Source organism: Rattus norvegicus, chromosome 20 (assembly GCF_021556685.1).
Source record: "Rattus norvegicus strain SHRSP/BbbUtx chromosome 20, alternate assembly SHRSP_T2T, whole genome shotgun sequence".
NCBI classification, from domain to species: Eukaryota; Metazoa; Chordata; class Mammalia; order Rodentia; family Muridae; genus Rattus; species Rattus norvegicus.
The window spans coordinates 27,478,716-27,495,221 of record NC_141553.1 but is presented as its reverse complement, the minus strand read 5'-3'; the positions used below and the strand labels follow the sequence as shown (position 1 = coordinate 27,495,221).

General features: G+C 41.4%; 1 protein-coding gene across 18 annotated transcripts in view; it reads right to left on the bottom strand.

Moving 5' to 3' along the window:
• Nucleotides 1-16,506, bottom strand: part of Lims1 (LIM zinc finger domain containing 1) — a 108,633-nt gene that overhangs the window by 22,060 nt on the left and 70,067 nt on the right. For 16 of the 18 annotated variants that reach the window (XM_087598225.1, NM_001415155.1, XM_087598235.1 and 13 more), the window contains 1 exon segment: nucleotides 2,825-2,984. In XM_087598225.1, coding sequence (XP_087454351.1) covers nucleotides 2,825-2,984 — 160 coding nt within the window. 18 annotated transcript variants of the gene reach the window in all.

The window sequence follows — 16,506 nt, the reverse complement described above, 5'->3', positions numbered from 1 at the left end:
AACGCCAGGATCTGCAACATCTTTTGGACTAATACTAGGGAGATATTTATAGCCCGGCAGTGAAGAGAAGTAGGGAGTGAAGAAGAGACAAGTGTGAGTCATGTTTTATTCTGCTCTGCTTAAGGCTGTGTCTAAGCTTTTCCCTCTGACTAAACATAAATGGTTTTGCAACTGACAGGACCTCATGTACAGGCAGGTGCATAGAAGGTGACCACTGCTGGCTAAGAAAGATAGTGTCATTTAATGTTGAAATGGCAGACAAAGGGACAGTATCAAAGAAAAGTCATGAAGAGAGACTGGAAGACTACAGAGGGCAGATCAGGCAGAAGACAAAACAGAACTGACTTTTCCTTCTGAGTTTCTGAGTTCTTTCTTAACTGTGTTTCCATTAACATTTCCTTAATCTTAAGAAGAGACTTGAATGGATACTAGGGTTTCTAATACCTGTCACATCAGAAATTGCTACCTGCTGTGTTATTAAGGATGTTTCTCACCTCTCAGGGACACAAACAAAGAAAGGTAGGGATTAAAGGGGGTTTACACAGTATGAATAACACTGCTCTCCCTTTTTTGTGTTTTGGTGTGTATACAGGTATGTTCATGTGTACATGTATGTGTGCGATTACACATGTACACGTGTGTTATTGTGTGGAGGCCAGAGATTGTTGCCTAGTGTCTTCTTCAGCTGTTGTCCACCTAATTTTTGGAGATAGGAGCTCAATCAACCTTGACCACACTGATTTCAGACAGAGCCCAGGCTGCAAGTCCCAGGTAGGTCTTCCTGTCTCTACCTCCTGAACTATGGCATTGTGTGGATATGCCACCACTCCAGGTATTATACCTAAGTGCTGGAGATCTAAACTCAGGTTTACACACTGTTCCCTGGTCAGCTAGACACAGACTGAGCAGCAGCTGACTCCCAGACTCAGCATGGATTGCGCAGATTATGGTGTCACAGCATGTCCCACTAAGGAAACTCCACAGGAGTCATGTTTGGGTGTCAATAAAGCTTTGGCCCACGGATCCCCCTCTCTCTCCTGTTTTACTTTTCTAACCTATGTGTACTGACATCCATAAATGAATAATAAAAGCTTTATATTTAACTTTTATCTTTCCTAATTCATTATAAAGATCTTAAAATCGAACCAGTTTTATCTGGCTGAGTTAAGAGGTTTTAGAGCCTTTTGTCAAATTCTAAGAAGAGTTTGTTGAACTGAGTGGCACTTGGTTCAACAGCAGCCCTCCCTCCTATGCTGTCACAGCCTCTAGGGTCCTAACTTCTTCTCTTACCAATGACAGTCATTCAGAGTCAGTAGAGCATCTGGCTTACCACCACCATCTAAATACCCTGGGAGTTCTTTCCATCTTCTCTTCTCCCACAATTGGATTTTTGACAAAAAGATTTTCAGAGCAAGAAAAAAAAAGGAGTATCTTTCTACTTCTAAGGGTTGTTTTTTCTTGAGGCATAGTAGAAACTCTGGAATAATACATGTACTACTGAAAAAAAAATTCATTCTGTGACTATATGCTCAATGCTGTTTCCTTGCTTTATATTAATACAGACAATTCACAATTTTTTAAAGCATGTATGGGTGGAACAAATGATGTTTTCCAGGCTGGCTTGGGAACTTCAATCTGCGCAGAATAGAGAAATGTCTCGGTGGTAATAATCACTTTAGTAATGACTGCTACAAACTACCTTTCCTTTCTCAGGCACAGAGACAGGAAGATATAAGTCTGATAGGAGAAAAGAAAAAAAAAAAGACCTCAAAGGGGAGAGGTGGTTCAGCAGTTAAGAACGCTGGCTGCTCTTCTGGAGAACACAGCAGCTCACAACCCTCTTAAATCCAGTTCCAGTGGACCTCAATCTCTTCCGGTCTCTAAGGGTACCAGGCACGCATGTGATCACAAACATATATGTAGGGGAAACACTCATATACATAAATAATAATTAAAAAAGAAATCAAAGAACAGACACTTTTAGCTGTATCAGAATTCTATATACATATATCATATAAAAATGCACACATTTGTGAATATGTTAAGTGGTGTGTTAGCAAAAACGAATTGCCAAAGTGATTACTCTCATTTTGACTCACGATGTGGGGAATGAGCTTCCCTAGGCCATCCCCACAATACATGCTCCTTGTGATAAAAAAAAGTTTCAGTATGATGGAAATACAACAAGTGTTTAGAAAATAACTCAAGGGGCTGGGGATTTAGCTCAGTGGTAGAGCGCTTACCTAGGAAGCGCAAGGCCCTGGGTTCGGTCCCCAGCTCCGGAAAAAAAAAAAAAAGAACCAAAAAAAAAAAAAAGAAAAGAAAAGAAAATAACTCAAGACACATAGAAGGGCTAAACAGAGTGGTTCCTGCAGTGTTCGAGACCTAACAAGATCCTCTGTAGGAAATACATGCAGGAAATCTCCAGAATTCAGCTTGGAAATCAGGAAGTAGTGACACTCTCCTTTGGGAAGATGTGCAATGATATCCTGATAAAGTAAGATCTAGGGATGAGGCTGGGTAGATTCCCTGTAGGAGCAAGCATTGGGGGAGGCCAGAGACGCTTCTGCTGCGGGCCTTGTGAAAGGATTCTGTAGCTGGGGCAGATGTACTCAGGTGTGATAGGCAGTTACAAGAAACTGTAGATTCTGAAGTGTGACAAACTGCTGGGCACGAGTGTAGATAGTTATGCAGGGCATCCTATTTAGGTTGGGACCTACACGATCCATGTGCTCCACCACTGACCTCCCAGTACTAAATACCTGGCACTTAATTCAATCTCTGGTAAGGAATTTGAAAGTGAAGGACAGTTAAGTTGACCCACCTCATAAAAGAGTCCTTCTGGGAACTGCTGGAAGCACTGAGCACACACGAAACACTGTTCATGGTACAGCTCACCATTACTGTTCACGATCTTCTCAGCAGGGTCAAAGCCCCCCTTGCAGCGTTCACACGTGGCACTGGCCAAAGCATTGGCCATGTTGCTAAAACACACAAAGGGCAAGACAGAGATTGTTAACTTGTTAACTGAAAGAGCTGACAGCATCAAGAATTGAGGAACAGATTCTATCTGGACACAAAATCTCCTATTTTATCCATATAACCAGGTTTCACAAGTTCTCCAATTCAAAATGGCCCAGTTTCATTAACCTAGGCACTTTAGTTTTTAAAAGGACCTCCTGCTTTGTCTGTTTGACTTTAACATTTTCAGCACTCTTACTAAGAACACAGATCCAAGCCAAGAGTTCCCTTAGCTGGTGCAGTGATACACACCTGTTAGTCCAGCCTTTTAGGAGGTAGAGGCAGGAAGGCTGCTTGAACCTAGAAGTTCAAGAACAGCCTGAACCATATAGCCATAGCGAGACTGTCTCAAATAAATAAATCAATGAATAAATGTTTCCCTTAAGAAACTCAGAGTTTCAGCTGGATAAGTAATGTTAATTAACATATCGATGAGATAGCCAGGCAGTGGTGGCATATACCTTTAGTCCTAGCTCTAGGGAGCCAGAGGCAAACAGATCTCTGCGTTTCTAGTCTGGTCTACAGAGTGAATTTCAAGATAGCCAGGGCAACATGGAGAAACCCTGTCTTGAAAAACATAAACAAGATATCTATGAAATAACATTTTTTAAAATTGTTCTTTGGTATGAATAAAATATATTTAGATCACATGTAGCCCTGCGCCCCACTTCTAGATCCTCTAGGACTCTCCATTCCACATCACCCTATAACTTCATGTCCATTCCTCCTTCCCTCCTCATAACACAGAGTCCAATTAGTGCTGCCCATAAGTGCAGGAATGCGGGGAGTGGGCCACACTGCAAAAGAAAACCGCCTCCCTCCCCTCGGCACTGCCAAATGCCAACAGCTACTCCGCTCTAGGCTGGGCCTCATGAGCCTCTACTCTCTGTGAGATAACAACTGAAAGTCAATTTCTTTACCTTAAAGAACAGAATCTAAACTTCATATAACTCAATATCATATTATTACCTAAATTTAGATTATACCTTTGATTAGATCAAAGCAACTGCTTAAAACCACTGAAAATTAGACAAGATGCCTCAATTCTATTAGACTGTATATAAAGTAAACATTTAGTACTAACAATATAAAACATATCATTAAATCACAGAATTTTATGTAATAAAAGATCACTTTGAGATAGAGAAACAAGTTCAGAGGTGGACAGTTAACTCAACACCACTGAACTAGCTACTCATTAATGAACCACACAGGAGGAGAATACAGCCCTCTGCTTACAAGGAATCATCTCCATCACAGATCACAGCCTTAGTGCAAACTCTTTTTTTTTTTTTTCTTTTCTTTTTTTCGGAGCTGGGGACCGAACCCAGGGCCTCTACCGCTGAGCTAAATCCCCAACCCCCTTAGTGCAAACTCTTGAGAGTTCATGGTAGGGACACAATTGTTTTACAGGTCAGGGAAATAAAACCAGGCAGAGCTTAGTGTTGAGTGACTCTGACAAGTTCCCCCATGAGCAATCCCACTATGTCTCAAAACACAGGAAGTGACCAATGAATAATCACCAGTGCTTTAGAAGTAAGCAGCATGGCTGAAATAAAGAATTAGGTGAGGATTTCACATAAATAGCCATTTTGTTTCTGAAAGCTCTAGAAATGCCGAAGGTTCCTTATGCTCAACTGTCACTGGGCAAGCCTTTTTTGTTTGTTTTGGCTTGCTTTCTGTTTTCAGAGGCTGATTCTATGGTAGAGTTCTACCTCTACAATAAGTAAGTCTGCTCCGTGGCATAGCTTCTGACCTTTCAAATATTTTATCAGTCTACCACCACTGCCAAGAGACAGATGGTGTGGAGAGCCTCTCACTTCACAAAAACTTTAACCAGCTGCCTTGCTCCTAGCTCCTTCCAACGTTAGTGTTTCCATAGCAATAGTTATTCTTTGCCCCACCCCAACGGAGGACAGCTCTACACTTGTCTTCTTCCTCAAATGTTTCAAGGCAATTCTATGTTGTAACCTTGCCATAGTACCTCTATGCTGAATTCTCACATTCACCATTCCAGATCAACCAAAACTCAGCTTTAATTAGTAAGCTCAAATCTAAGATAGGAATGTCACTGAAGAAAAGGGGAAGATGGGGCCAGAAAGATAGCAAAGTGGCTAACAAGGCTCGCTGCCAAGCCTAAAGATTTGAGTCTGACTCCTAGAACTCACAATGGTAGAAGTACAAAACTGACTCCAGCAAGTCACCTTTGACCTCTACAGTGTGTGCCTCCCACCCCTAATACTTTTAAAATGGGAAAAGAGGTAGCCTCACTTCTGGGTGAAACTGGCCCAAGCACTGTGTTGTATCCTTTCAGAATTATTATGGGAAGAGAGGATCCAGATGAACAGCAACAGAACAGTTAATAAAGTTCTAGAGGAATCTGTGCACCCTCTTTTCTTACAGAAAGAGCGACTGAATGGAGAATGACGCTAAGCCCACATCCATTTAGGAATTCTCAGAAGCTGTTTTGAGGATGAAATAATAAAAAAGTATAAACCACTCTGGAAAGCAGAAAGTGCTACTAAAAGACATAGTGTCATTTTAATTCTAAATTCTCTCCAATGTCCCAAACCTCACTAATCTTCATGGACCTCCCCAAAAGCTGGAGAACATTCTGGAATGTCTTGCTTTACTACCACTTAACTCAGTGATTCTCAAGGTATGGGTAACTGGTTCTCTGGACTGGAAAGAGGGGTTGTATCAAGAAAAATGTGCAGAAATTTAAGGCAATGGTATTCTCCTCTATATCATTAACATGTAATGTGTTATTTTAATTGAATAAATAAATAAATAAATAAATAAATAAATAAAAATTTTCATACAAGAAGTACTGGATTTCAATCTTTTTTTTTTTGATGGTGCTGATAAAAATGTTATTAGCACTGACTTGTTTATATTCACTACAACTACATTCCAGACTTTATTTATGTTTGAATACTGAAGTAGACTTGGCAAAATGGGTAGACAGATTAATGTTTTACACATATATTCATGTATATGTAGTAACAAAGGAGGAACAGAAAACGGCAATCACTTGCCTCCCAATTGACCTCATGTTTCCCTTCCCTCTCACCTTGCCTAGTTGGTTTTGCTTTTTCTTTCTTTGAGACAGGGTCTCATGTAGCCCAGGCTGGTCTTGAATCCCTGATCCTCCACACCTCCTAAGTGTTGGGATTACATTCTCAGCTCCTCTCTACCCTGACTTTCCTGTACTGGTCACATTTTTTATACTTGACAGTATTTAACACAATGTATGTAGAAGCTACTTTTTAAGAGATAAGTCATTATTGGTTATACCTAATTGCTTAATTTTCCAAAAACTGTTTCTCACTAAAGTGTTGATGAAAAAGAAAATGTGAGAGTGGAGAGAATGCATCTTTACAAAAGCTGCACAGGAAACTACAATCAAGCTTTCCAGCTTTTACATCTCTCTATCACCATGTGAAACAAATTCCTGTTCTAAAAATACAGCATGCAAATTCTGTTACCAAATATATTGAGTTTATTAACCACCTCAAATTCTGACTATGAAATAAATCCCCAACAAAGTGTTTGTCGATGACAATTTTAGTTTCATATCTGAGAACTTTCAGAGTATATTTTTCCTGTTACAGATCCTAACAACACAAGTGCTCTTATGGATAACACAATGAAAATGTACCATTATTAGAAAGATGAGAGCTGTCTATTCTTCCCAGGAAGGTAGCATTTTCCTTGACACCTATTATGTCCTCTGGTGGAAGTTTATAAGACAAGGCAATCCTGAGAACCACCCCGAGCCCTCTGTATACCCTGGAAAAGCCCTGCTAAATTAAAACACACTAGCTGGATTAAAGGGCTAGGGAATGCAGAACTGAAGACTGGAAGACTCAAAAGCCTGCATTCTGGAAGAGGAGAGACTCACAATTTCGCATAGAAATCACAGAATTCCTTGTAGACTTTTATATCACTGTGCCTGCGCTGCAGGTTCGACACAGCCCTCTCGTCTTCATTCCCATTAGCTTCGAGGACACTGTTAAGGGCTGTCTGGGGGATTTCTTCATTCTCTGGGATAGTGCTCGGGCGTGCCCGTCCTGGGAAGGCCATTGTACAAGCTCCAGAGTTCAGAGCCCTGCGATGCCCAGCAGGATACAGAGAAGAGAAACAATATCCAGGCCTCCTGTTTCCCAGCCAGGGTCACTCCCACTGTTCCCGCATGCGTCACCCAGCTGCCAGGGTCACTCCTGACTTTTCATGTTAAGAGCTCGGCGGCACAGCAGTCCGGATTATGACTTCTAGAAGCTTTCAAAGTCATTTCACAGGGCAGTGACAATTTGTGTCTGAGTGAATCTCCATTTGGATGTGCACAGAAATATTTGAAAAGCTTGACAAGCTCCAATGAGGACTTGTGAGCCCCTGAAATGAAGCTCTATGTAGTCTTTTATTATCTTTGCTCTTGATACAAGAAACGAAACAGTAAAAGCTTCAATGAACCAGAAAGAACTGGAGTTTAATTGTAACTCTTTGATTTAATCCTGCTAATCCTGTAACAGGAGAGTCACCAATTCTTCATGGCATTCCTGCTATATTTAGGGCAAACTACTGTTTTGTAATTTTGTTCATCATGATGATAATAGCAACACTGTGGCATGAGGCAACACAAGGGTTTGGGGTTCTGCTGTTCCATTCTCTAGTCCAGTAAGCCATCCTACCCAGAACAAGCACCTCAAGGCACTACTTGTGAGCATAGTGCTCACAAGGCATAGTGTGGGGCACTGCAGGCCATACTGATAATAGGAGAGCCATGAGGCCTTGAAAGACAAGCACCATATAGCCTGAGAAACAGTGAATGGGGACATAGGAGAGTTGGCACTTGTCTTCTATCTCATCACCATATCCTCTATGAAACAGGTGTTACTCACAAATGAGAAAACCAAGGCCACAAAGAGACTGAATAATAAGTGACAGGGCTAAGCTATAACTTCTATGAGAGAAAATGGCTGAATAGAATCACTGGGAAATAAAACAGGAACTCAAAATCAGTATGTGGCAGGTACAAAATGGGATCAGATGCAGGAAATGAGATCGCATCTCCCTACTTTGAGTCCAAAGCAATGAAAATGATGAGGAATTCCAAGACTGCAGCCCTACACCTGCTGAGACTCCAAACTGAGGATAGGAGAGGGAAAGCACTAGAAGTCAGCTTCCCTGTGCAAACGTTACCCTTTGCATTTATCTATATGCTCTTGGTTTTGGTTTCTTTTCTTAAGGGCAAAGTAAAACAGAGGAAAGACAGAATCAGGTGATCAATTTCTTGATGATGGAACATTTGCCACTCCTTCAGTTTCCTCCATGAAGAAGGGGAACTAGAGTAGCAAAGTTGGGAGCCTGACAGTGGTATATATTCTAGTGGCATCAAGTATGTGGCTACTGTGGCCACCAATCAAGCAGGACAATGATCTCTGCCCATAGAAATCTTACTGCACTCCTAACTAATCTGTTTTTCACCTGTAGAAAGTGTCATTTGTGGAACCCTATCATACATGGTGGCCAAAGGTTGGCTTTGTTTAAGTCAGTATCATGCCACTGAGATCTGTCCAGGTTGCTATACACATATATGCAGTTTGATCTTGTGTTGCTGTATAATATACAGCAGTATTAATGTATATGTGGTCAAATCATTTACTCACTGAAGATTTAAATAGGTCATAGTTTTAGGCTATTACAAATAAAAATTGTGTAGAGGCTTCTATGTAAATGTAGATTTATCCTTCTCCTTAAGAAATGCTGAAAAGTGAAACTGCTGAGCTATATTCCAATCATACTTTAACTCTGAAAGAGCTGCTAGGAGTGGTGATGCATGCCAGTAATACCAGCCCTTGAGAGGCTGAGGTAGACGGATTTAGAATTTAAAGCCACCATGGGCTCCACAGCAATAAAGCCCAGCCTGAGTTATACAGTAAGATTCTGTCTACTATCCACTTATCAGTGAGTACATAACATGTTATCCCCAAAGCTCAGAATACCCATGAAACAACCCACAAACCATATGGAGTTTAAGAGAAAGAAGACCAAAGTGTGAATGCTTCAATCCTACATAGAAGGGAGAACAAAATAACCACAGGAGATAGAAAAAGGGCGGAAGACTTGGGAGGGAGAAAGGAAGGAGAGGGAAAAAAAGGGGGTATCAGGTATGGGAGGAGATGGGGGACATGTACAGGGTCAGGAGAATGAATAGAAATATGTAGCAGTAGGGGATGGAGAACTGGGGGTAGCCACTAGAAAGTCCCAGATGCCAGGGAAGTGAGAGGCTTCCAGAACCTAACAGGAATGACTTTAGCTGAAATACCCAAGAAAGGGGAGATAACCTGTAGAGACCACCTCTAGTAGATAGGCATGACCTCTGGTTGAGGGAATGGGGCCACCCAACCATCTCAAATTATTAACCCAGAATTGCTCCTGTCTAAAGTTAATGCAGAGTGGAGCAGAGACTAAGGGAAAGGCTATCCAGAGACTGCCCCACCTGGGGATCCATCCCATCTGTAGACATCAAACCCTCACATTGTTGCCGATGCCAAGTGCTTGCTGACAGGAGATTGGTATGGCTGTTTCCCGAGAGGCTCTACCAGCACCTGACGAATACAGATGCAGATACTCACGGCCAACCATCAGACTGAGCCCAGGGACCCCAATGGAGGAGTTAGGGGAAGGACTGAAGGAGCTGCAGGGGATTGCAACCCCATAGGAAGAACAATATCAACTAACCTGACCACCCAGAGCTGCCTGAGACTAAACCCCCAAATAAAGAGTATATATGAAGGAATCCATGGCTCCAGATACATATGAAGCAGAGCATGGCCTTATCTGATATCAGTGGGATGCTAGAGTGGTGAGGCAGGAGTGGATGGTGAGCTGAGAGGGGAGAGAGGGGAGATAGGATTGGGGGGTGTCTGTGTAGGGGTAACCAGGAAGGGGGTATCATTTGAAATGTAAACAAATAAAATGACTAATAAAAGGAAAAAAAGATTCTGTCTAATAAAAACAAAGGCCAACTTTTATTTGGAAGGGCTTGGCGTGTAGCTCAGTGGTAGATCACTTGCCTACTGCCAGCAAAGGAAAAACAAACAACAAAGATCCTCCACTCAGTGACCTTATATCACAAGTTCAAAACCTTCCTCAGAATGTATTTTTCTCACACATCGAAAATAAACTTGTGACATATAAAAAAATAAGATGACCACAAATGGCTGCACCAAGAACCTAAAAGGCCCCCTTCTAACAGTTCAGCCAATAAACAGCCTCTCATTCCTCTCCTGTAAATTCTACCAGCCTATAGAGAGGCAGAGCTAACACATAGCTCTGGGTCTCCAAATTAGCAGCCCATGTAACAAACATGTCTTTGGAAAAACTTGATGCAATAGAACTGGCTCCTAGGCCTGTCAGATCGTTACTGCGCTGGACCATGTGCCATACTTACAGAAAGTGGTGAGAAGACCTCTTGTTCCATTTCCTCTATTAACAGTTGAAACTAGACTAAGGGTGATACTTGATACTAAGGCCCCCATCCGTAAGGTTTCTGTCATTTTGTTTTTGGAGACAGAGTTTCATAGCCACCTTAAATTCACTATGTAGTGGAGGCTGGCCTTGACTCCAATCTGACTGCTTTACATCCTAAAAGCTGTAATTATAGGCACGTACGACTATGCCCAAGTTAAACAGAATATGCTGTTATATATATATATTTTTTTGGTGGGGGGACAAGGTCTTATATTGTAACCCAGGCTGCTTGCCTCAAACTGGTGGTTCTTCTGCCTCAGTCCAGGAAAGCTGGGATTATAGAGATGTGCAAAAACGCTATATACACATTTACTTTTATTGGCCCAGTAACTTCACATCAGTGTGGTACTGTGTGACACACACACACACACACACACACACACACACACACACACACACACACACACACACTTTGGAAAGATCAGACCAGGGTAACTGGCTTAACACCTTAACACCTTAGTCATCTTAGTCATACATCATTTCTTCAGAGAAAGTGTGAAAAATTCAAAGTTTTCCCTACTAGCTATTTAGAATGAATCAATTTATTGTTGTTAACCAAAGTTACCTGAAATACAGCTTGTGTAACATAAGTTATTCCTCTGTTTCCTCTGTCTCAGTTTCCAGTGACCACCCTCTTCATTACCCAAGCTTTCTCCTTGCTTAGCCACTGGTAACTACTTTGAGATAAACAGTTAGCTAACAAATATAAGTGAAAACATGTAGGACTTTTAAAACTTAGTTTATTTCATCTAAACAATGATTTCTAGTGTTGAAACGACCCAATTTCTTTCTGTTTTGGTGGTTGGTGGCTACACAAAATCTCTGTCTCTCTGTCTGTTTCTCTCTCTGCTCTGTGTGTGTGCGCACACATAGGCTTGTGGATAATATGATATTCCTTGATACTGGAATCCACAAAATAAGGTCCGTTCTGCTGTATGCTACCTGGCTTAAATGCTTATGTAGCTTACAAGTCCAGTTTATTTGGGGTAATGGCTCCTTGGTTCTTATATTAAATGCAGCAAATATAGCCTTTAATTCCACGATTGCCTGGTAATAAATGACATAATCAGCCCTTTTATGTTTACATGAGGGAAGAAGAACACAGGATCATGGAGTGTTGACAAAAGTTACGGATACATGGACATAATACCACAAAATCCTCTACAATCCTTGGTGTAATCAATTTGTTTGATATGTTTGTAATTTGTACCTGATTACTTAAGAAAAATAAGAGAGAGAGAGAGAAATTCTTTAGACTGCATTTCTTTAGACTGCAAAAAGGTAAAAACCAAAAAAAAAAAAAAGATGAAATTTGGATAATAGAAACTGGCTAAGTACAAATTTTAACCCACAATCTTAAACCTCAGACTACTCGCAGCTGAAGACAGGCACCGAAGTATCAAGACGAAGTGGTAAAATCCTGTGGTGTTTTTGTGGAGTGTGGAACTGATGTTTGCAGCATGTAACAATCAGGACATTTTTCTAGGGAAGGAGGAGGGAGGCCTACATTTCTTATAACTCAGTGGGAGAAAGCAAATGGTAGCCAGAGAGAAACCTAATTCATTAGGAACAAGTCTGATACCTGTAAGTGTTTCTGTTGAATGGGGTCAGAAGCTCCCTAAGAAAATGGGTCAAAATGGAAATGACAGGAGATTAAAAAATATGGAAAGATAGAAGTTCTTAAAATTCAAACTGAAATAAAGATAGTAAAGGTGGTTTAGTATTTTAGCGACTACTTGGTAACTTCTCATCTTTTTTTAAAGAGTCTATTTAATGTGTGGTTTGTGCACATGAGCACAGTGCTAACAGAGGCCAGACCCCCTGGAGCCATTGGACATGGACACTAAGAACAGGACTCAGAGCCTCTGGAAGAGCAGAAAAGGCTCTTAACTGTGAGCCATCTCTTGAGCTCCCATTTTATATCATTTGAGTAGTAATTTCTCTGATAAAGACAAATTTGTATGTATTGTTTGTGTATATACATGGCATATTATCACTACCTTGGCTGAAAATCAGTTGGTGATAAATACATGCATTATTTGTGTTCTGCAGTTTGTTCTATTAGTCTTAGTCTGTTTTACGTCAGAGCCATGTTACTTAGGTCACTAATGCTTCCAGCATTGCTCCTTCTGTTCAGGACTGCTTCAGCCATTTGACAGTCTGTGTCGATCAATCCAAATTTTAGGAGTACATTTTCTACGTCTGCAGATAATGTCACTGGTGTATATATTTTTTGGAGACAAGGTTTTTCTGTGTAGTGGGCCTGGATGTCCTAGAACTCACTTTATAGACCAGAGATCTTGAACTCAGAGATCCATCTGCTTCTGTCTTCCACATTCAGGGATTAAAAGGTGTCCTCCAGCTGGCATTTGTAAGTTTTTATTTATATTATGTGTATGGGTGTTTTGTCTGCATATATGTCTATATACCACTGGAGGACAGAAGCAATCAGATCCTCTGGGGTGGAGTTACAGTTGTGAGTCACCATATGAGTACTAGGTTGAGCCTGGTTTGTCTAGAAGAGTAGCCAGGGCTCCCTGAGCCCCAATTGTATCCTGACAGGAACTGAACTTGTTGGTCATAAGGGTTTCTATAGACATTACAACTCATGATCATATACATGACTTTCTAATTTGGGGACCTTTTAGTCTCTTTCATTAGTGTTTGGTGAGTTTTTTTTTTTAAGACTTATTTTATGTATGTGAGTACACTGTCACTGTCACTGTCTTCAGACACACCAGAAGAAGGCATCGAATCCTCATTATAGATGGTTGTAAGCCACCATGTGGTTGCTGGGAATTGAACTCAGGACTCTGGAAGAGCAGTCAGTGCTCTCAATCACTGAGTCACCTCTCCAGCCCCCTTATGCTTGGTGATTTTCATTATTCTTCCCATGGTAGGTGGTGGCTAAATGTTTTCCTAGATCGTTCTCTCACGATCCTTCCCTATTTTATCTCCTCTACTGTAAATCAGATTGCTTTCTTGATTCCTTTTCCCTGAAGTTTTGTCATTGATAGATATAAAAGCTATTGATGGGCTGGTGAGATGGCTTATTGGGAGCTTGATGCCAAGCCTGATAATCTGAATTTTCTTTCCAGACCTTAGACAGTAGAAAGAGAAAAGCTGTCCTCTGATGTCCACATGTGCAAGTGGCCTCTGCTTCATTTCCTGGCTCCAGGTTCCTGCCTTAACTTCCTCCCCTGACATCCAAGCTGTAATAAACCCTTTCCTTCCCAAATTGCTTTTGGTCATAGTGCTAACTGCAACAATACAAACCTAGATAAAACAGTGGTTATGTCTAATGTTTTGTTGAGACCAAACTACACACCTAGAGCACTCCAGTATAACATGAATACAGCTGCAAATCTTCTGAGTTCACCAGTCTGCTAACTTCATGACTGTAGCCCAAGTGGCCAAAGATCCAAACAGCATATTTAGAGATGTCATACAAAGCATCACAGCTGTTCTTAGGAGTTTAAATACCTAAAATTTGAACATATTCATAAGCAGAGGTACCAAAAGCAGTTTTTGGGGATGGAGGCAGGGCTGGGATTGAATCTAGGTAATTAAGACAGGATCTTGCTATAAAGCCTAGTATGGCATGCGTAGTTCAGGCTGGACCCAACCTCATGTCATACCTCTGGCCACCAAACACAGATGAGCAGTGAAAGGCTGTATGTAGAATGCTGTTCTCTAAGCACGTGACTAGTGCTCTCCTGCATTGTGAGCAGCCAGGACTACTTCAAAAAGATCTGCAAAAGACTGAGTTTTCTGCCATGGAAGGGAAAGAGGCTCATGAGGCTTCCTACTCTCCTACAAGATTTCTAAGCAGGTCAGGCATGGTGATGCACACCTTTACTCTTAGCTCAGAGGCACGAGGATCTCTGAGAGTTCAAAGTCAACCTGGTTACATGTATGGAGTTCCAGGACAGCTAGGGCTATGAGACATGTCTCAAACCAAACACACACACACACACACACACACACACGTGCACGCTTGTGCACAGAACTGGGTGAAGAGAGAGAAACTGAGGTTGGGAGGGACGGGGGTGGGGGTTGGGGGAGAAGATAAGCTGGCCATCGAGACCAAGAGATCAACAAGCTCTGGGGTTAACTGAGAGACCTATTTATCTCAAAAAATAATTGAGGATGATGCCAAATATTAACCTGTGCCTCTACATGCATGTTGAGACATGAACACTTATATACCCATGTGCACACACACATGTAAACATACATAAAAGAAAATAAAACCAAGAACGACAACTTCTGAGGTTGGCCATTGGCTTCCACATACCTGTGCACACATGTCTACCATCCCACCATAAACATGCAAACACACTAGCACAAATGCAAAAGCAACTGAATTTGTAGTGAAAGTTTAGCTTTTACATGTCATTATTATTCACCCACTCATCTATCCATCCTACTGTGTATTAGGTAGTATAGTATAGAAAGAGATGATTTAAAATGAAAGACTTGAGTAAATTATATGCAAGGACAAGGCCATTTTCTAAGGGGCCCAAGCAACCACAGACTTTGCTACTCCCTGGGCAGGATGGTACCGGCAGAGGTGGAGGTGTAGGGAAGTGCTCTGGAACCATCCCCACCCCACAGTGAGTGATGACTGCAGAATGGGACAGCTAGAAACTGCCTATTTATTCTAAATCCATCACTAAACTAAGAACTTAGCAACAACTACCACTAGGATGAAGCCTCTTCAATTGCTACAAAAGATTTTGGTGCCATATGGGGGCATTCAAATCACTAACATGGCCTAGTTAAATTACTACTTAGCAGAATGAACTACTTCCCTATAATTCTCTACTTGGCTTAAATGGAAAATTTCATCTGATTTTCCTGGGACTACTGAAAACAACACAAGTGAGAGAACAGATACGGGGACATTTCCAGTTTGTAGGACACAGGACAAATGTAATATGTTTTCTTTCAGGACAATAAGGAAGCAGGCAAAGATCAAGCAGAAATGGATGAATTTTCAGTTAATATGCCTTTTGCCTTGTCTTTATTGTTTACTACGGTTATTAAGAGGAGATCAGAGCACTCTGACTTTACTGTATGCTTTATTTGCTTGTTTTGTTGGGGCAGGGTTTCTCTCTGTTGGAATGTACTCTGCAGACCAGGCTGGCCTCCAACTCAGATTCCACAGCCTCTGCCTTGCGGGTGTTAGGCCTAAAGGTGTGAGCGGACACTGCCCAGCAAGTTTACTATATGTTAACTAAATAACCCAGAAAAATCATTTAACAACACGAAAATACGAAATGTCTGGATTAAAGTACCAGCTGCCAACCCTGCACCACCGATGCCCCGTGCCCGGATGCCTGGTGTAATGTTAGTTACATATAATTGTGCCCGGATGCCTAGTGTAATGCTAGTTACATATAATTGTGCCTAAGAATTGACCACTGAAATAAAACATAAAATGAAGGCAGTAGCTGTGATGTCATAGCTATATAATATCATGTAGCAGACCTTATGATGTTTAAAGAGATATTCATAAAGAAGTGAGTGTGATGATATTCAACCACAGGCTGGAAACTTGTCAGGAAGTAGGTGCACACTTTGTCCTATAATCAATAGTTCAAATACAGTAAATCTGCCACTATCAGGTGCAGCAAAACCTCCTCCTCTGGTGTCTGAAGAATAGAGAGGCCACTCAGAAACCATGGGCAGGATGTAGCACAGGGCTGCAAGGGCCTGTGACAGAGCCATGTGTGCCAGCTCCACAATATCAGAAATCTCTGCCCCAAACTGGCCTACATAATGTAAACCAATACTGCAGCTCCCCAACCTTAACCAGTTTAACAAGTAATGATAGCTCACTTTGGGGTCCATTTCTCACGAAGCACTTCTAAGTGATTCACATAACAAAATCTTATTCACAAAAGATGTGAGTGTGTAAAAGATACCCTAGCTAGGGAGAGTGGA